The sequence below is a fragment of the Nestor notabilis genome, unplaced genomic scaffold (assembly GCF_000696875.1).
Source record: "Nestor notabilis isolate BGI_N333 unplaced genomic scaffold, ASM69687v1 scaffold13130, whole genome shotgun sequence".
Taxonomy (NCBI): domain Eukaryota; kingdom Metazoa; phylum Chordata; class Aves; order Psittaciformes; family Psittacidae; genus Nestor; species Nestor notabilis.
Genome location: NW_009911632.1, coordinates 126 through 21,386, shown reverse-complemented (window position 1 = coordinate 21,386; position 21,261 = coordinate 126). Strand labels below are relative to the sequence as shown.

Here is a 21,261-nt window from a genome sequence, read left to right as displayed (position 1 = left end):
CCACATGAGTAATACCTCTCTATTCTTATGACTGGGGGAAATGAATCTTTACCTTACACATTCCATGGTGAGTAAAAGATTCTAATTTTTGATGAGCCAGCTGCCAACTATTTCATGGGGTGGAAAAAATTATCTATAGCCATTTGTACTTAGGACAATGCAAGGTCTGCACTTGGAACCTCAAGGTATCTGAGCAATCTTGATGTTCTCTACAGCCGATGAAACAAGAAACCCAGGATCCTACAAGCCCACCTTTCTAGCCTATAGGATGAGACACTTAATCTTTCATTGCTTCTATGTGTTTGGTGTGAAGGAGATGGCAAGGTTCACTTAAAATTGTTACTCAAATAGCTGCATGCTGTCCTGACAGAAGTCTTGGGCTTCCTCAACAGCTGCAACCCCTTCACTGGATGCACTGTTCCTGAAGACCTGCTGTATACATTAAAAATAACTCCAGAGCAACGCAGGGCTGCATACACAATTTCATGGGTCCAACTATGCTATATTAAACTCAGTAGAAATGAAGTTTAAACCAATTTAAAATGGACAAGGGATAAGAAAGTAAAGTTACTTCTGCTCTTGTTCTGCCTCTGTTCCTGATGCTAATTCTGCTCTCTTCCTATATTGGTCTATCAAACAACTGCATAAACAACTTGTTTCCCCACATCTCTGCATTCAGAGCAGGTTTCTAAGGACAGCACAGGAAGTGATAAGCCCAAACTTTCAGATTGGAAACCACACCTTAGAGCTCACTCCGACAAAGTGAGCTGTAGTGTTCTAACAGCTTGCTGGCCCAGCAGGTCTCTCCAGGCTTTGCAATGCCTCTTTCCAGTGTGCTAGCCCCAGACGTGACCCTTTAGTGATCTGATTTAACTCATGTTTGGTGTTGGGAATCCAATCCTCAAGGAACCAGAGGAGCACCAGCATCAGAGGAAGGAAAGCTGTGGGAGTACCTTGCTGAGAGCAGAGAAGTAGAACTGCCTCTCACTGCAAAGTGAGCTATCAGATCAGCCCTTTCATCTGACTGCACCCTTCATTTCCTTGTGGGTGTAATGTGACAAATATTTCTTTTGGCAGTGGAATTTAAATAGCTGGCACTGCTGCCTGGTTGTACCAGCACAACTCTATGTTATGACTACGCGCTAAATGAATTATCAGGTCTGGTAGCCACATGCACAGTACAGCTGCACAGGCTTGAAAAAGGCAGCAAAAAGGGACTGGGCTCACATTCTGCTCAGGAAATGACTGCTGTCCAAATAAATGCACAGTAAGTTACAACCTGTGCTTTAGCCCACACCTTTCCCAAAATGATGCCCAAAGTGCACTTACAGCAGACCCCTTCTTGAAAGACTGGAGTCTTCTTGCAACATATTATCTAAGCTAACAGCTGGGTACTTGGAATGGGGAGGCTGGCAGCATCCAGAGTTGCTCACTGTTCTCTGAATGACTGCTGATGCCACCTGTAATTTCTGTATTTAAAATCTCACAAGCAAACTTAAGTTATGTATGTTTAAAATAAAAGGGGAATGGGAAGCCACGTGTCTGTGGTCTGCCACCACATGCCAGGTACTCTGTGCTTCTAGCAATGGGAGGCTATACAAAGGTGCTGGTGAAAGCTGTCTTTGAGCCCCTTGCCATACTTTGCTGGAGTTTAGGCCTCTTGGCTTTCAGAAGGTAGATTCTGGATCACTTATGGCAATCACAATTATAAATCATACTGTAGCAACTCTCATTATGCATGATGTCAGTCTGGCCTGAAGATCTGTTCTATAGCTTTGGTCCATGTTCTGCTCTGTGACCAGCTCCAGCTGAACAATGTACCTGGAGGTTTCAATTGCTTTCTCAGCCTTTCAGAAATGCTGTAGTCCACAGGAATGTCACAGCTCAGTAAGTGATTCCTAGCGACTGCAGTAGGTGAAAGGTAGCTCCCAAAGTCCAGCTTGTCTCTATGTTGTTCACTTTCTTTGTTAACTACAAAGGAAGAAAAAGAAGTTGTTCCTGACAGTTCTCTAGACTAGTATGTTGCACAGATGACAGCAACTACATACAGCAACCCTGGAAAGACTCACTGGATAATTAGCCAGACAAATCAGCTAATGCATGTTGATTGATACAGAGACTAAAAAGCTGGCTTTGGGATTTAACAGTTTTCTCACCTGTAAGAGTGTGTTGTCCCTAAATCCAAATCCTTCCTTTAGCAAAGCAGTGATGTATGCGAGATCCATGCAGAGGAAAGGAGTAGCTGAGTTGTACCTCTCCATGTTATCACAGACTGGAGAAAGGAAAAAGAAAAAAAAAGGGGGGATCTCAGATCTCAGCAAAATAAGAGCTTTTATCCATACTGTACATTTGAACTGACCTCAAGCCAAAACCAGCTCAAACAAGCCACCCAGTTCTATTAACAGGTACATAGGACACATGGTACGTGTTACACAGCTGTTCTGTAACGCTGGTGAATAACCAGACAGTACTTCCAGTTCCTCTTAACTCCGTTGGAAGTACATCTTCTATTTCAGCAACATCATCCACATAGCTCTTCTGGAGTCTGAATCTCTGCTTAATTGGTAACTGGCAGGGAGCTGGCAGATTACTTACTCTTTCAAGAACAGAGGATCATGTGCTTGCCTTGCCTACTTTCCAAGGATGGCTCCAGTAACAGACTCTATCTTCTAGGATGGCAGCTTCTTTTATTTTTTTCCAACCATACATGCCCAAGGATATGGAAGAGGCTATTGCCCAACCAACCACTGCCTTGCTATAGTTAAGTCAAGATTCCCTAGTAAGGGTGACTGTGACTGGGAAATGGATTTACATTAGGAGTTGCCTTCTAGACCTACTGTTACTGCCCTGTTCTACAAGCATCAAGAGCAGAGTTCCCTTCTTTATAGCAGTTGATAAGCAGCATCCTCCTACTATTGAGATGAGAAAGAAGAATGTTAATTTAGGATCACAGAACTGATATGATGTTCTAAAGCTAAATAAATGATTTGATGGTGTTAGATAAAAGCTGCATCTCTGGAAATAAGCTCTCTCAGTGTACAGGGAGAAAAAAAACAACCAACACATGCTCAAGCTTTAAAGCCTAATTCCCCTATTCAAAACCATCTTGACTTTCCAGGGAGATTAACTGAAAAAATATCTATTTTAGAGAAAAGTCAGTCCTGAACTACTTAATTAAGCACCTTCTGGTGAAAAATACAGCATACTAATCATCATGATGATGATCCCAACTCAGAGATAATGTCTTCCTCTTAGCCATCAGTTGCATGGCAAGGTGGCAGCTCTTTTTTCACAGGAGGAGGTACAAAACTAGAATAAGTATTCAGGAAAAAAGCTAGGGAGGAGGGAAAGGAATGCAGAAGAGACTCAGACTCAACCAGCCTCTACTCTCTCCCTCCATTTTGTTTGAGATTAAAAAGGCTTTAAGGTGACAGACATAGAAGTCGGCACTCTCCTAACCTCATGTTGTTGCAGTTTGTTAGGAGCTCTTGATAGCAGCAAATTCACTTTCTTTTGTACTGGCATTTATGATCTCCCTCCTCTCCTGAACAGAACTGCAAAGCTGCTAATACTTTGTTTCCCCTCACTGCTCTATCAGTACTTCTGCAACAGGTGCAAGTGTTGGCTAATAAAAGGTGATACAAGTAACAGAACATGGAAGGTGCAAGTGGAATAAAAATGGAATAGAAGTTAAATAGACATTCTTTTTTTTTTCAAACTCACACATGTATTGCCTATACATTCATATTTTTGTTATTTCTCATCCACACCAGTTTCCCAAGTCTTGTGACACTTACCTTCTTCAGCTTTTCTCTCAAAATCTCTCACTTCCAAAACACCTCCCTGTTCATAATCTGAAAAGGAAGAGATGAGAAAACATCATCATAGACCTGAAAGTATTTGCGTTGTGTATCTAAGTTGACCCTAGAGCGGAACTCAGTGGTGCTGGGCTAGGAGTGAGATCCGTTAGTAAAAGAAGGTAGAGCTGCAAGTACAACTGGAGTTGAACTCTGAACATCAAACTGCACTGATGGATATATGTTCATTCCCTGAAGGCATTTTGTGTGTTTCCTTTCTCAACACCATTCCTTTTCCCTGCTCCCCAGGGCTCCAGCCTCCAGGGTTCTTCTGTCTAGGTTCTGATAGACATGCTCACAAATAGTAGATTATCCCAAACCAATTTACCTATTAGGTTGGTATCAACTGCTCGATCATAGTAATAGGAGAAAGCATAGAAGGAACGTCCACGAATCTCATCTGGTTGGTGCAGTTTCCCTTTGACAACCTTGAGTACTTCCAAGTAGCAAGGCTTGAATCCTGTTTCTCCTGTCAGGAAAAACACAGACGGGGTGAGCCAAAGAGGCATATCCAGCAGATGGAAGAATCAGTGGCAATAGGATGAAAAAGGGAAAAAGCAGAGATTAAAGCACCAGCAGAAGTAAGAAAAGCTTAGATATCTCTCTGTAATCCAGTGTAGCACCTGCATGTAGGCAAGGACTCTAAATCACCATTATCAAGAGGAACTAATTATAGCAGATCATAGAAATATGCACAAACTAGTGTAGGTGCATAAAAAGCTTCCTCCACATGAAGCAAAACTCCCATTGTTCTGCGGTCATAGAATTATAGAATGGTTTGGGTTGGAAGGGACCTTAAAGATCATCTAGTTCCAAGCCCCCTGCAATGAGCAGGGACATCTTCAACTAGATCAGGTTGCCCAGAAGCACATCCAGCCTGGCGTTGAATGTCTCCAGGGACAGGGCATCTACCACCTCTTTGGGCAACCTGATGACCTTTAGAGGTCCCTTCCAATCCAAAGTATTCTATGGTTCTATGATACACTTTGGCCTACCAGTTTTTGTACCCTAACACAGCCAGGGTATACTTAGCTCAATGCCTCAGAAAAACCTCTCTCACTTGCACAAGTAACTCTTAACATTTCCTATAAAGGTAGCATTTACAGTAAGAGATTGTTACATCTTCAGAGTTTTCTTTGGCTCTGTCAAAAGTCCACATCTATGATTGGACAGGTATCCTTCATAATCCAAGGTATTTGCCAAAGAAAAACTCAGATTCTGGAGACAAGACTGATCTTACAAGAAGCAACAAGTCTCCTTAATTTACCTTCTTTGTTGCCACCATACCGGTATTTCACTCCCCCAAAGTGCCACTCTGCCTCCAGCTGCTTTGGCAAACAAGAACTGCGGAACATTTGTCCATCCACAGCTGGAAAGAAACCAGAGAGGAGACTCAGAGAGGATAAAATTAAACACAGTCATTGATCAGTATGCAGAACCAGAAAGAAAAGGCTGAACAATCTTCATTAAGGTCTTCAAATAGAAGTATGGAAGTCTGAATTGATGGATGCTGCACGAACTGATTATGAATTAAGGACCAGTCTCAGCCTGCAAAAGTTGTGTCCGTTTTGTCCTGCAAGCTGCAAAGCAGCTGGGCTTGTCATTTGTTAATGAGATAAATGGCACAGGGATATCTGGATAATGGTGGTTCGTCACAGAAGACAAGAAACGAGAGGTAATAAATTAAACACACAGACACACGAACCCTAACAAAGAGCAGGTAACAGAGAGAAAGCAACCGAGCAATGGAGACAAAAACTTTTAAGACACTGATCAGTGGCCACTATAGGATCCACTGAATGTACTCTTGAAGGTTCTTCCAGAAATACTGTTAAGTGGTAAGAGGAAAACATGATTCTTACGGTCAGCACAGGTCTCACAGAAAAAGCAAACTTCTTACAGAATGGTTGAGGGGATTGTAGGACTGCAAAATTTAATATGGGATGTTTAGGGGAAGGTTAAAAAAGTGGGGGATCAGGGAAGTGCAAGTGTGGGAAAATAGGACGATAGGCAGTCATATAATAAGGCAGCTGGTCAGTATGTTTTCTGGAAGGATTTAAAATCTGGGGCAAAGACTGGAGAGACTCAGGAATGCAAGTATGCACTCAGGTTAGTGAGTGTGATATGCCTGTGGACTTCAAGCTAGACTAATCAGTGAATACAGCAGGAGGTCTGGGGGAACACAGTGGACCAGATCAATACCAGAGAAACCTACAAAGTGGGTTTGGCCTAAGCAGCAATCTTAGGAAAAGGATCTGTTCATGCTGTTTATTTTTCTGTGGATGCTTGTAAAGCTGTGGATTTGTGGCTGGCAGTGTCTAAATGGTGTTTATATCCCCCCACATGTGCATTTCTGGAATTTGTACTTGGTCTCACTGCTGGCTGAACCTGGAAATAGGGAACAGCAGCTGTCTCTCAAGACAACTCCTTATCAAGCAGTAGCCTGTTTCTGGACAGATCTATACCAGTGAAAACATAGAAAAGCACAACATATAGAAGGGAAGGCACAAGAAATGGGCTGTTGGGACAAGACTAAGTCTAATCATCTCTTCAAAAATCTTGGATATTTTATCATATGAACATACCTTCCACATCCAAAGCTCCAAGAGTTGCTAGTCTGGCAGCTTTTAGTCCAAAGCCCAAATAGCTGCAAACAACAAACACAGACATTACAGTTCTAATTCTTGTACATCTGGCATGCTGACACCACCCATAGCCTTTTCCTAAATCCTAGAACACCCAAAACACATTTCTTTCCACTGTTTCCCACAAGTCTCCCCTCCCTATAACAGAGAGTTCCCTTTGCTAAAAAAATTCCAAGTAACAAAAGAACAACACAAACCCAAGAATTACAAAAAGCTGTAAAATGGGTAAATCTAAAACTGCAGAAAGTGGTTACAGTTGATGTGACATTTCTACAAGACATTAATGAAAAGCAAAAATGCACAATCTTAAGAATGAGGGAGAAAGAAGGGTATGTGAGGAGTGCATGGGGAATAGGATGGTGATTCTTACGTCACACACGTAAGACACACTATGTGCTCTAAAGGCAGAACTAACAGGAGAACTGTAGAACCTCCTACTAAATGGAAGCTGTTCCTTTGTGTGAAATTCACCTCTGTTTGACTCCACAAATTACTGGTGCATTCATTACAAGCCAGGATGTGAACAGCATTTATGAGAATGTCATTACACGTTTCTGGCTTCAGCAACACAGATAGATTAAAAACCTGTGGCCTTTCATTCCCACCTCTGTGTTTATCTACTCATCCCTTTAGTCATGTCAATACAAACACTTACAGAATAATCAGAGTTAAACTAACCTCAAGCTCCCTCATTTTATAGCAGATGATTTTCAATCCCAATTATTTTAAATGATCTAAAGGACTGTACTGGTGAATACAGTAATCAGTTACATGAGTAAATGTAAGCAGGAGGAGAGGAGGACTATTAAACCAGTGTGGCTGTCAAGTAAGCATATTCCATAACTGACTGGGATGATAATCTTTACCCCACTAGTAATGGGCTGAGATCAACTCTATTATACATGGTCGAGTTCTCATTGGACTGCAAGTCATGCAGATAAACTTTCTGGATTTCACTGCAGACATCTCACAAACTTGCCAGCTTAATGTTGTGAGCACAACTGTATTATTCCAGGTCAAGTAACCACTCCAATTGGCTCAAGAATCTGCTGTGCTTTGTGGTCTGTAACAGCTGCCTGTGGCCGTCTCTTTGGTTTGCATCAGTCTAGGTTTTACTTTTTGTCCAGTTGCTGATGAGATGTGCGATTCTGAACTAAGAACTAGGAAGGAAGGAAGGAACCTGAGGAATGTCCTCCTTCCAGATCTCTGACCAAGTTTAGTTCTGACCTGATATCCACCTTTTTGCTTATAATAAGAATTTGCTTTTGTAATAAGTATTCTTCTCCTTAAATACAGTGACCCATAATGCTTCCTCTTCCTTTGACAGACTAATATTCCCTTGCAATGGTATTAACCATGATCCTGGAATGTTTCCAGTCAACTAATGTCATGTTCTGCTAACTTTTGCTAACATTTCAAGCAGGTAAGAAAACTAGAATAAAGTCCTGTTTCCAACAGCTGGTAACGAGATGACATGGCCATTTGTGGTTAGCTCAGGGCCTGCAGAAAGACTGATTTCCCCAGCGGAGACAGCAGCCTTTTTGCTCCTCACCTGTGGGTATAGAGCTTGTAGGTGCTATTAAACATTTCAAATGAGGTAAGAAAATCCCCAGGGGTTTCCTTCAAAGTTTCCTAAAAGTTAAGTGAGAGAAGAAATCTTTTAGTTTCTATTATGCAATAAAGAATAATCAACTTTGATGTTGTATCACAGATATACCCATAGGGTTTACTGCACACTCATCTGATCTGCTTTGAAAACGAAGAACAGTTTTCCAATGGTGCACACTCCTGTAGTATTTGCAGCTTCTAACACTGAGTTCACTTATAAGCATCTTTGTGTTACTTTTGTGTATAATAGGGAAGTGCAACTGATCAGGATGAAAATACTTCCTAATTCAGGATACCTGAATTTTTGAGTACTTACATGCTAAGCTACATACACAGAGTCCACATCGAAGTCATCTGCACTAGAAATGCTATGACTTTTGCAGGTCAGAGGAGGCACCTCAATTCAGGAACTCAGAAGAATCAAAAATGCAAAATAAAGTATAGGCCACATTTTCATCATGTTAAATGTCTTGCTGGTACTCAAGGAAACACTGTGACCATTCACTCCCACACTTAGGGCTGCTTTACTTCCTGGTTTAAGTGCTTTTCTCTAAATTAACCCCTTGTCCCACCACCTCCTGTTTTCTTCCTTTCATAGTCTTCCCTCAGTGTGCACCTGCACCCCACTAGTACTCAGTCTCTACCTTCTTGCCAGACTAACTTTCACATTCTTGCAAATCTGAACCACTTCAGAAGTCATCTACTTTGTTCCTTTGTTTCCAGTCCCAGAGATCTCAATCCCAGTTTCTGTCTTTCCTCTGCTAGTGACCTTATTCTCCCATTCCTTCTTGGCCCAGTGCATTCATATCAGACACCCTGTTACTCTGGGCCAAGCAGCAGAATCTCAGAGAGTACTGAACCTGCAGAGTCCCTGTAGTCACCACTCAAGTAAGCACATCCAGTGAGTGCAGTGTCTTACACAGAAGCCTGCTCAGCTTGAATTTCTCCCGGACAAACACAAACAGAAACTTGTTTTGTGCCTCAGATAGATTTTCATTGGAATGGCAGTCACATCCTTGGCCCAACACACCCAGACTCTGCCATATTTTGAGTTATGTTCCTAAACCCCACATCACAAAGATTTTGAAAAAGGAGAGACCCTGAAGAAAAATAAAATAATAATAAAAAAAAATTCGGAGAAAAACCCAGCTTTTTTCCTGCTTTTCTTTCACAAAAATGTAGAAATCCACACCCTCTTCCTAAATGAGGCAGGCACCAGACTGACAATTTCATAATGATAATGATTGGTTTTCAGTTGCTTATACCTGTGGCTATAATACCATGAAAAGCATGGTAAATGCTTAAAAACAGTTCCATGCAGTTACCACCATATGTCCTCCATTTGCTTGTAACCTGTATTTCATTAATGAATCTCTTACTACTACAGTATTTTGTTCAAAATTAATACAAGAGGAAACGTGACTACCTCAGACTACAAGAAGGGGAAAAAATCCTCTGAAAATCAAAGGGGGAAATCCCTGTTAATTCAGTCAGATGGGAAAACCTCTTCAGAGACATACTAAGCGATGTATGAGCTTTTTTGTGTGCACTTGACAATACAGGCGAGAAGCAGACATAGTGTACAAGCAGGCAACATGAACCTTAACTCTACACTGCCCTACAAATTCACACCATTGGTCCTGGTCAGTAGCAAACCCTCAAGGCCTTCTCCTGCAAGGCTCTAAGGAGTTTGTTTGAATCCAGAGCTGCAGCTCTATCTGTTCTCCAGAACCCTGACATGCAACGCCCTTTCCTGTTGGTCCAGTGCCCACTTCAGCAGGTGTTATCAACATGAAACAGAGGGCAAGCCTGGAGTACTTCAGGCTTTGCTGAGCAGGATAAGGTTGCACGTTGTGGTTCAACATGACCCACTACTGCAGAATTAAAATATCCTGATATGAAAAACATGTGTTTTGTGGTCACCAAACACCCTTCAAGAACCTCAGTTTCTGTAAACAAAAAATGTTAAACAAAGGACTCCTCCAGAAAGAGTGACAAAAACCAACTTCACAATACCAGGTTACAGAATGCTATAATGCCCTTCTCACAGTGTAATTTTCCCACGCAAACTTTAGACATGGGCCCCAGTTCAATCTGTTTCTAAAGAGCCACAGAATTTCTGACAAATACAGCAGAGATGGACTGAGAGACAGAGAGGAATTCTCCAAGGAAATGAGAAGAAACTGATAAGAAAACAGGACTGACTGTGCTATTATGTTTGCCCCATGAAACACTCCCCCTCCACCCTGCTACTCCCCCGCCCTCCAAAATCTAGTGAGGATGTTATTAGACTGGAATGAAAAATATTAAAAACAAAAAGATAACTCAGAGCAGACCCTAAATTTCTTCTAATAAGTAAGAATACTCCCTGGAAATGTCCTACATTTACTGAATACAAAGTAATATCTGCTTTCCCAGCCTGGGTCTAGAAAACAATGGCTGTTTCTCTCTGGGTTTACCCATTTGCCTTCTTTCTTTCTATTTCCTTGTAATGTAGGCTCCTTTGTTTGCAAGCGCCTGTCAGCCAACTGCTGATGTCAAACGGAACAGAAATACAGATGTTCTGTACAACACAGATGTTCTGCTTGTGCCACTGCTGACAAAGCGGTATCAGAGAGCACAGCAGTGCTTGGGGCTCCACTCCATGTAGTCCCAACCCACATGCTCTGAACCACTGCTCACCTCAAACCGCGGCAGGAAGGTGATCTGGGTTGAGGCTCCTCCCAGGTCCAGAGTCCCAACAGTATGCTGGTTCTGGCCTGACAGCTGCCCTGCAAACAACATCAGGCTCAGAGCAGCCCCAAGTGCACAAATGCTAGAATGTGGATACTGCATGTATAATCAGGCAGTTGCCAAGTCATCACAGTATGACAGCAATACAGGAGGGCTCAGCTGGCCTTCAAAGACAGAAACAGTAGAGAAAAGGCACGCAAGCAGAACGTATTACAAAAAGATTCACAGGAGTTTCTTCTTTGATTCCAATTTCACCTCCAAAGAGACAAAAGCAAGTAAATCTCTAGGTATCCAGCAAAACCTGAAAAGATACAAAGCATCTTCTGCAGGAGTCTGTCAGGGAGAGTACACAAATTCTGTAACCACCATATAGCTGGTTAAGAACAGCAGAGGAAGAATAGTAAGAGCAGAACCAGCTATTACTATTACAATTTTTCTTCACCTAGAGCTGCTTTTTTGCTCGCTCATGTACCTACTAAAGTACTGATTTTCTTTTCTCTTCACCACATTGCGTTCCCAGAACTTCCTAGAGCCATTAGGGCTAAAGCACCAGTGCATTCCCAGTTGCACCATTTTAGCTGCATAGTTCAGGCTGAGATGAAGAACACTGTAAAACCTTGTTTCCCACTTTCCAACAGATTAGCAGTACCACTCCCCTACATTAGAGAAACCAGCCTGCCAGTGCCTCCCAGTCCTGAGCAAATCCTGCCACTTTCTGGATTAAGATGCTTCCTTCTTCCTACAGGTGTGGCTCACCCTCTGGAAAAGAGTCTACCCAGGACAATTCACTGCTTTAGCACTGGTGCCACAGTGGGAAGGAAAAGCAGGACACAGGAACCAAGGCAGAGCAACTTAAGGGTGATCACCTCCACAGAAAAGAATCAAGTTCATATTCAGAGAGAAGTTATACAGAATTAACTACCTGTCAAAAAGTTCACAGTGATCCAGGCTAAAATTCCTGCAAAGAGTGAAGAAAAAAGAAAAAAAAAAGTCACCACTGAATACTCTTACAATCTCCTGCCCACCATTACCACCCCTCCACATTATTTATGTACCTGAAAATTATTACTAACTTAATGTAACCACCCCATACTTCAGAGATTAATTCAAACTTATAATTAAGCGATACGATGCATTATTGATTCATTAAAATCTCCTGAGATGGGATAGGTAAAACGTTTGTAATATTCATGTAACTGCAGTATTCACAAATCATGTCTATTATCCAAACAACATACAAAGAACGAGCTGACAGAATGCCCAAGTTTTCTTTGGCACTTCCTTCCCCCCCAGCATTTCAATTCCTAATCCGAAAACTGCATACACACCACTTTGTGTTTTAATCTTGTGGTTTCTGTAAATACACTACAGACAGAATAGCAACCAGTAAAACACAAACAACTCTGACTCCAGCAGCTTGCTTGACACTGGCATGGTTGTCACCCAAACATAGGTAACATGTGACAGTCAAAAGGTGGGATTTTTAAATTAACCTTGGCAGCCTACACTGTGCTCTGTTATGCCTCATTGGTCCTGGTCCCTGTCAATACAACACTTCTCCCTGCTATCAAATATACCTCTAACTCCTAATGGAAAACTATGCTTTGCACTGCACTTCGCCAAATACTTGCAGACTTTATGTTACTGCTCCCTTTCTCTTGGCCCATATGAAGAAATATTAAAGAGCAAATTCTGACCATTTATTAGTTGTTTAAGCATCCATACAGAGGGATTATTACCTGCCTATTCCCCAAGGTAGTATGTCTGGATATGTAGCCAAAATGTTACAGTACATTGTTCTGCACCGCAAAATCATCACTCACTCCAAACCTACAACACATTTCACCTTTTCTTGTATCTTATGTTACTTCCTCTCCTAATTTACTAGCTGCAATTTCCCCATCAGAGTATTTTAAAAATGTATCATTTTATTATCTATTTTTTTAATACTTGCCAATTATCCTTTATTTTCCTTTATAGCCAAAATGCTTCCAACTTTAACCCGAAAATTGATGAGCTAATCATATTAGATTATTTTTAATGTTGACATTGCAGAATTTAGGAGGCACTTTCTGTAAGTTTCCTAGCTTGCTATATATTGTTACGTAGCCTTTCAGAGCTGGACACCATCCTTCTTCCATCAGTTCCCAAGAGTAGGCTTCAGCTAGTTAGCCTGCATACTTCTTTCTGAGATAACGTTCTGCGCTGGAACCTCAGAAGGTTTCAGATGAACCTTTATCTAGCTATCTTATAAATCTTCCTGTGTATCTGCATTTGTAGTTTAAAAGATGACTACGTCTTAGGAAAAGCAGGATTGCATTGTTTCAAACAGGGCTAGAAACCTTCTATTTTTTCCCCTCGGTTTAGTGACCATTTTTCTGTTCCTCTCACATTCATAAGATCCACTCCCAACTCTCTCCCCTCCCCCTCCATTTCTCTTTGCTTTCACTTTTTCCTCCTTCTAAAATGTACCTTCATAAGACCCGTCCATGATGCTAACACTATCCTCTGGAACGAGAAATGGTGATTCCTCAAAGACTTCTCTCACCTAAAGAAAGACATAATAATTAGATTCCTTGGTCTTAAGAGTCTTGTTCTGCTTTGAGGGTGACAGAGGAAGTTTTTTTCACAGCAGTAGAAAATAAGACAGGTATGTGGAATAGACAGTATTCTTCCTCTTTCAAGGGCCGGGAAAAACAAGACAAGTATTGTAGGTCTCTCGCCCCATGTCTTCTATCCACATCAAGACAGAGGATTTCAGGACCATACAAGGAAGTCTGTAAAGTCTGTGAGTTTCATGCTGTCATGGGATTACAGTCACTTTTCACAGCTGAAATTCTCTTATGCTAAATATAATGGAGAACTGAGTCATAAAAGATGAAACAGGGAGAGCAATACTAGTGCATTCAAAAGATCTTGGTATTACCTCCAAAAGCAAAGACTGAGCTTTCTCCTCTGACAGCAAACGTAGACCAGCTGTGGCTTTTAATACTACTGGGGTCTTCTTCCAGAGATGAGGTGGCACAGCATCTATGGCCATGTCCAGCAATCTTTTGACAGTTTCAGCACCCTAAAAAAACAAAGATGTTTTTCTTACAGTTTCCTCCTACAGGCTATCAGAAAATAGGCCTCCTAATTCCCCCTCAACACTAGTGAAATTGGTATTCAATAGTTGAAGATACCTCACCCACACTCCAGATAAGTATAAAAACTGCTAGACATCTTATTAGAACCTTAAAGAGATTATCTGCATTGGAAGGAAAAGTGTATTCAGAGATCTATCTTAGGTGAGAGAAATGTCTTGTTTGTGGAAGGTATTTTTTGGAAAGGATGGAGGGAGGTGAGGGAACTGATTACCTGACAAACCTGAACATCTTGCAGTATGATGAAACTAAGTAGTGCAATTACAGACCGAAATTACCAAGGTCAGGGGGAATGTCTGTAGACTTCAGTAAATGCAATATAAGATTCCAAGTGTGTCCATAGCAAGCAGTGTAATTAAAATGCCACCTCTAGAATGGTTACCACATAATAAGGTACAGGCATCACTGCTGGGCCCTCAATTATTTACACTGCTCTAATAATTAGAATTTGGCATTAGCAATAAACATTCTCCTGTGAAATGTCAACAAATTTCTTTTGAGGTGAATTCTTCTCTTCTCCTGCCCAACAAACAAGATGATTTAGTGAAGTTTTAGAAGTTTAAAAAAAAACACCAAACAATCCAAAAGCCATTCACTCTTCCACAAAGTCACATACTCAAATTCCTGTAGCACTGAATTCAACTGAGCAAAATGAGGAACCTGAAACTCTGTGCTAGCTCCCAACTCCAAGACTGCTAAAGCACACAAAATAGAGTATCTAATCTGTCATTTCACTGGCACCTCCTTTAGCTTGTGAAAGCACAGGGGATGTGGAAAATGGCAGCTTACCTCAGGACTGGCCTTCTGTATCACAACAGCAGGACTACTTTAGGTCTCTCCACTCTGTTGCTCATTTCTGGCTCGTGATCCAATAGAGAGGCATAGAACGAGTGTATTGTGCATGAATTCACAACCACTCCCATTTGAAAATAAAGAGGGTGGCACCTAACTTCAATTTCTTATTAAAATTATAAATTTATGTATTAATTTATACATCTGATTGTGGAAGATGGAACTGCCCAAATGTGCTTTGAAAAGATCCGTATATAAACAAAACAACAAAAGTCCTGAGGCAGTAGAAGAGTAACTGCCTGTACATAAATTATTATTCAGCTAAAACTGTAATCAGATATTTGAACTGATCATGACTGAAATGAGTCCTACACTGAGCACTGGATTCTAAGCCATAGTTCCGAAGACAACAGCAAAGAATCAAAACAAATTATTGGAAGTCTGATGAGAAAAGCAGAGAATACACCTGGAGAAATATTAAGGCCTGACTTAACCTGCTAAGTGCATGTTTATTCTTCCCCTCTCCATAACTTATTAACAGAAAATAACTTCCGTAGATCTCACTATACACACAAAAATTTAGTATTTTTAGCAGTCAGAGAAATGAACCCTCAGTGTAACATGAATAAAAAAGAACCCCCCGCGGTCTTAACCCCTTTCTTCGAAACTAGACATATCAAAACAAACTATGTCCATTTTGAACTTTGACCAGCACTGAAGATTCCAAACTGAAGGAAAACCTGAGAAAACTATTAGTAAATGAGACAGAACTATATATTTACTAATATCTGGGGTAGCTTTAGGGGAAGTAAACATTGAACATGGATGCTGCTAGAACCCCCAAATCACTTTGTCTCTGAAATTCTCAAAGGCATACAGTGTAGTTATATATAGTATTTGAGCAATTAATTAAGTCGTTTTTCCATTGATGAAATATGTGAAACAACTGCTCCCATTTCGCTGGGTAGAAATTAACTCACAAAAGTAGAACAACAGGTTTAGAGAGCCAGCAGGAGAACATTCATATTTTTCCTTGAACTGCTTGGTAGCATTCAACTGATATTAGCAGAAGCAAGACCAACTCACAGGAAATGAAGGAGAGCCTTACTTTTTCAGGCTGATCAGCATATGCAGAGAGACCAGGCTTCACAGACTCAAAGATTTCCCCTTCCAACTCTGGAAGGTTTTCTGCAGAAATGAAACATTACATGGAACAGTCAACAACTTCAATCTTTTTCTTTAGTTTCAAACAGGTTGTCTGCAATCCCTGCAAAGTGACTATCCTTGATTTCCCCTGGCAAAAGTTCTATTTGCCTCCTAAAACAAGCACTGCTCCTTAACTTCAAAAATGTATTTAATAAAATGTTGCCCTTGTATCCTCCAAGTTCACAATTTATTAAGAACACATTGTTAGAAGTATGTTCATTTTGCATTTGTGAACTACAATGAGTTATAGCAACGTATCATGACTGTTGCCTTATCTTTATAAAATTTCTTTCCCTTTCTGACCCCATGCTAATTGTGCAATACTAATTCATATTAAGACACACACAGTTAACTCCTGATAACCATTAGCTGACTCATTCATTTCACAAACACAGAACAGAACTGACTAAGCTAAAGTGTGACCGTTGCTCCTACAGCAGCTTTGGTCTAGAAGCTACCCTGGACTATTGCATATTACAAGTCAGGCTGAGTCCATCAGGCCTGGACATTGTACCAGTCCTTCCAAACTACAGATGAAATCACATGAAGCCACACAGGCATTTTGTGTGGCCCTGAAGGGCTTATTAGCCAAGTCCATCAACCTGCCTTCAACCTTTGCCAATTTATTGACTCACTGTACCCAAGCTAATTCATCCTCTTTAATCCTGCTGCATGTGCAGCCAACTTGGATACCTCCACACCACGTAAGAAGCAGATACACTGGAGCATGGTGCATCTGCACACAGTTCTCCTGGAAATGGCTCAAACCTTCAGTGCTGTTGATATAATTCAAGGTAATGCAACATGTAAGTCTCTTTCCAACTAGTGAAACACTCCTCTAAAGAGCTACATAGATGAAAATCCTTGTAAATTCAGAACTCTCCAGTATACTCAGAATTAAACTTTGCATTTCAAAAGATCTACAAAAAACATATTTTCACAGCAAACCACCATCACAAATGGACAATAATCATCCGCCAGAGTACCATTTCAAGGACAAACTGTAGAAATCTTCAACTGTTCCCAAATACTGCATTGGGAAAAAATAACCTTTTTTTGGAAATTGGAACCTAACTCAACATACTCCAGGTGGATAGATTCACTCAGGGTCTTACCCGGGCTCTTCTGCACAAAGGTGTAAATGTGAATACGGGTTCCAGTGCTTCCTGCATCAAACATTATGCCATAAAAAGTGTTGTCTTTGGCATTTATAGGGCACATGTTGGGTGGAAAGAAATCTCGAAACCACATCTCTCTGTTCAAATGGGAAAGAACGAAGGAAAGAGAGGAAAATGCCAGTGCTAAAAGGATGGGAAATCTGGAAGAAGCCATCTTGCCAGGACCCCTTGAGGCAGTCGAGCACGGATCAGCAATCACAGAGCTGCAGGAGGTCCTGTAGAGAAGAAGAAAATCATGAATGGAAATTACCAAGAAGTCTCTCCTTTAAAAGTCTCTAGGAAAAAAACAAAAATAAAAACACAGAAAAAACTCCCAACCCAATAAAAGAAAACAACCCAAACCCAAACAAAACCCTCACAAACAACAACAACAAAAAAAACCCAACCAAAAACACCGCCACAAAAAACTGGAAAAAAAAAAATCCTCCCCCCAAAAATCCCAAACCCCACAACAGTCTGTACACATATTTTCTGTCCTTTAGATGCTTTTCAACACTTCCTCCAGAAGATGTGACTTACTGCACTTAGTGCTACAACTACATCCAAGCGTTCTATCAGAGTAAAGGTTTCTCGAGTTCCCAAATGCAGAAGAGTTAGTTTGCTTCCCAGTACTTCTGGTTTTGTCTTTATTTAGACAATATTTTTCTCTGGTTTGGCTTAAAGGTTCTCAGCATCTAAAGTCCCTCCAAACAACCTCCAAAAACCCCAGATGTTACCTAAAAAGAAGCATCACCAAAGGGGAGCTCAGAGCAAACCACACTACCCTAACATTTACACACTTGGGATGCTGTGGCAGAACACAAGCGTTATTCAGAGTCACGAACAAAGAGAATTTCTTTTTGGGCTAAGAACAGCTGCTGGGAGAGATTAGCGCACAGAGGATACAAAGACACATCCTTCCAGCAGCATCCTCATACCCAAGAAAAGCCTGTGCTGCACAAGAGGGACTGAACTGTACGGTGCACTTGGGCTCTGCCTCTTGGTGTTTTTCATACTTTTCCTTTCTGTCTTCATTTCAGCTTTTCATCATTTTCTCCTGAGATAGTTTTCATTTTCAGAATTAGAAAAAACCCAGCAAAACCCCACCACAGTCTCACACCCAGACCAGTTGCTCTGAGCACTCAGACTGCTTACACAACTTCTAACAACAGCTTCAATAAGCTGAGGGCCCAAATTTCTGTGACGCAGTATTGGATATCAAGATACAAGTACAGCTCCTCTCTGTTAACACTTAACTCTTTGCATATATTTTTCCTAAGAAATGCTAATAAATAGAAGATATGGGCACAGAAATGATAGGGTTCATCAGGTGCCCAAGTACAAGGGAGGAGAATATATAGCTATCTTTATTATTTGCATTTTAACAGCAGAAAAGAGCATGTGGCCAGATGTCCCACCATATGCAGTATCACCTGTGCTGACACACACGCAGAGTGCTCAGCATACAGACGGAGCAAACAGCTCCTTATCACTCTCCAGACACTTGGTAACACATTTGTCCACCAACAACAACACTGAACATTTTACTTCATATGCCTGTTTATCTGCTCTGCCCAATATCCTCACCCACTTTTAGTCCTCACATTTGACTGTATTTTAGTGATCTGCTCAGCCCCACTATGTTCATTCTCTCAGAATCTTTGCTTGATATCTCTATTCTACATTTAGTCATTCCTAATTCCTAACCTCTCCTTTCCTTTCTATGTGAATCAGACATAGCTTCTATTTCCACACACCTTCTCCCACACCCAAAGAATTCACTTATCCTCCACTACCTTTTATCCCAGATACAGACTTGCATGACTTACTGTTTCCATCCTTCACCTTTGTCCCCAGTTACAGCAAATTGCGATTAACTTTTATCCATACTCAGTAAACAACATCACATTGGGTCATTCCTCGAATGTCTCACTAACTCGCTCAAGTGTTCAGCTATTTCTAGACCACAAAACACACAGCCCCCTGCAGAAGGGTAACCTTGCCTGTCCTCTGTGACCTTTATTTGTGCCCTCTTGTTCCTACTAAATGCAGAGTGCTGCAGGCAGAAGCAGAAGCTCTTGACCCACTCTACCTTCGAAGCACACTCTGAGAAGTGACTTCATGATTCCACAAACAGGCAATACCCCAGCCACCTTTCTGTGACAGATCAACTCCAACTGTGTTAGTTTCTAAAGTATTCACATTTATGTGGAAATGAGTAAAAACTTAATTCTAACCTGTAACAACTTCCTATCCTGAACAGAGTTAATGAAAAGGGCTAAGCCATTTGACAGCTTCATAGCTATGGATTTGTACTAAAAGGCAGCTGGCATTACCCATGTTTGCTTCATCGCAGCAAGGAGGTCTACTGAAAATCCAAGAAGCTGTGCTGTTTTAACAGAACATAAGCCACATTAATGAGTACTACCTTCCGTGTTGTTATTCTCATGCAATGTAAGGATTTTGCTTACTGAACCATCACTAATACAACCCAAGCACCTGCCTTAAGAATAAACCGCAGAGTCCTATTACAAACCTCACGTGACACTTATGCAAGCCTCAGCATCTCTGATGATCCCAAAATATCTGAGCAACTACCGTCATTAACACATACTTTTCTTGCAAGATCTACTAGTGGATGAGCCTTAGCCTTCCAGGAAGCAGCCCCTCAATAAGCTTCTTTCCTCTATCCCTTCTCAGACATCCACCAGCACTTCACACTTTCCATTCTCAACTTTTTTTTTTTTCTTTCCACCGCTATGCTCATAAGGACAAAAAAACCCCAACCCTACACAACCTTGGGATTTTATTTTTCTTCATCCTCATTAAGAATGAAAAAAGCACATTAGCTCTCTTTTATGAGTGGTGAAGACCATTTAATCAAGCACACTAGCAAAACAGTGTCCATAAGAAGCATAAAAATAGATGATGAGAGCAAGAAATCAGAGACAAGAGAAATTGGGAGAGCGTAACAGAAATGTCAATGGAAAATGAATTTGGAAAGAGAGGGTCAGAAGAAAGAATGGAAGAAAAAATTTAGGTTAGAGATAGACAAGAGACTAGTTACCAAGAAGGAAAAATGTTTCCAAGAGAGTTCCTCTCAAACAACTTAAAATCCTAGCTGTTATGAGAATACAAGAGATGGATAAAATGAACAACAAACAGAAAGGAGAAAACAGGGTAACAGTAATATGAGCACAAGTTCATTAATGGTAGCAAGCAGTGCAGCAGGTAAAAATCACAGATCACTATCAGTAGGCTCCAGTTTACTGCCTTTATAAATAAGCAGTTATAATCAACATCCACCATGAATACATTAGGCACAAACCTGAAGCAGGATGGAAGCAAAAACTATTCCACTCCAGAGATTCCCAATGAAAACCACTTCAAAGCACCGTGACAAGAGACACTGTGCCTACACTTCTTTTCTTCACCTTCGCTTTCAGCTAGTAGGAGTGGTCTGTGCCAGGCAAATTGTAAGTCATGGAGGCAAATAAAGTATCAGTCGAGTTGCTTTATTCAAATTTGAGTTTATCATTGCCCAATACAAGCTGCGAAACATGCTCAGATAATTACATGTGACGAACTTCAAGAAGTTGAAAGTTAAACCAAGTTCAACAAGTTAGTAAAACATTTACACAAACATTACATTGACCTCAACAGCACTGGCCTGAGTCCAGTGACACAAGGTAGAACACTTATGTCCCAAGACGACATGTAAATATCACTGGTACAAGCCAGATTTTAGATACCAAACCAAAATGTTGAATCATATCCAATATAAAGATTTCAGAGCTACACAAAGTGTGCAATCCAAAAACACTGGGATGCTGCATAGAGACTGCCAAGACTGGAAGCATGAATAGGAAAAAAAGGAAAAAGAGAAACAGAAGATCCCTAAACTTGCAACCAAACCCTCCTTAAACAGTGTAAGCAAAAACAATGCCAGAGCAATCATAAAAAACCTTAAGGCAGCAGAACACAACCTTACTTGGAGCTCAGAACACACAGAGACACTGGTAATTTTCAAGACAATAAAGTCTCACCCACACTCTTGAATATTTCTAACAAAAGAATATGCAGAACCTAAGCCACAGGAACAGGAGCATCTCCCCGTAAA

The 21,261-nt window shown here is 40.9% G+C and overlaps 1 protein-coding gene across 1 annotated transcript; it reads right to left on the bottom strand.

Annotated features, from left to right (window-relative positions):
• Positions 1–1,503: 1,503 nt before the first annotated feature.
• Positions 1,504–20,977, bottom strand: ENTPD5 (ectonucleoside triphosphate diphosphohydrolase 5). Its single transcript, XM_010015737.1, is given in 15 exon segments — positions 1,504–1,971; positions 2,157–2,272; positions 3,798–3,854; positions 4,186–4,326; positions 5,125–5,226; positions 6,443–6,504; positions 8,055–8,134; positions 10,793–10,881; positions 11,766–11,801; positions 13,316–13,391; positions 13,770–13,913; positions 15,887–15,966; positions 17,100–17,377; positions 20,812–20,857; positions 20,860–20,977. Coding segments are annotated over 15 exon segments (1,512 nt in total). The 3' UTR covers positions 1,504–1,884.
• Positions 20,978–21,261: the final 284 nt, after the last annotated feature.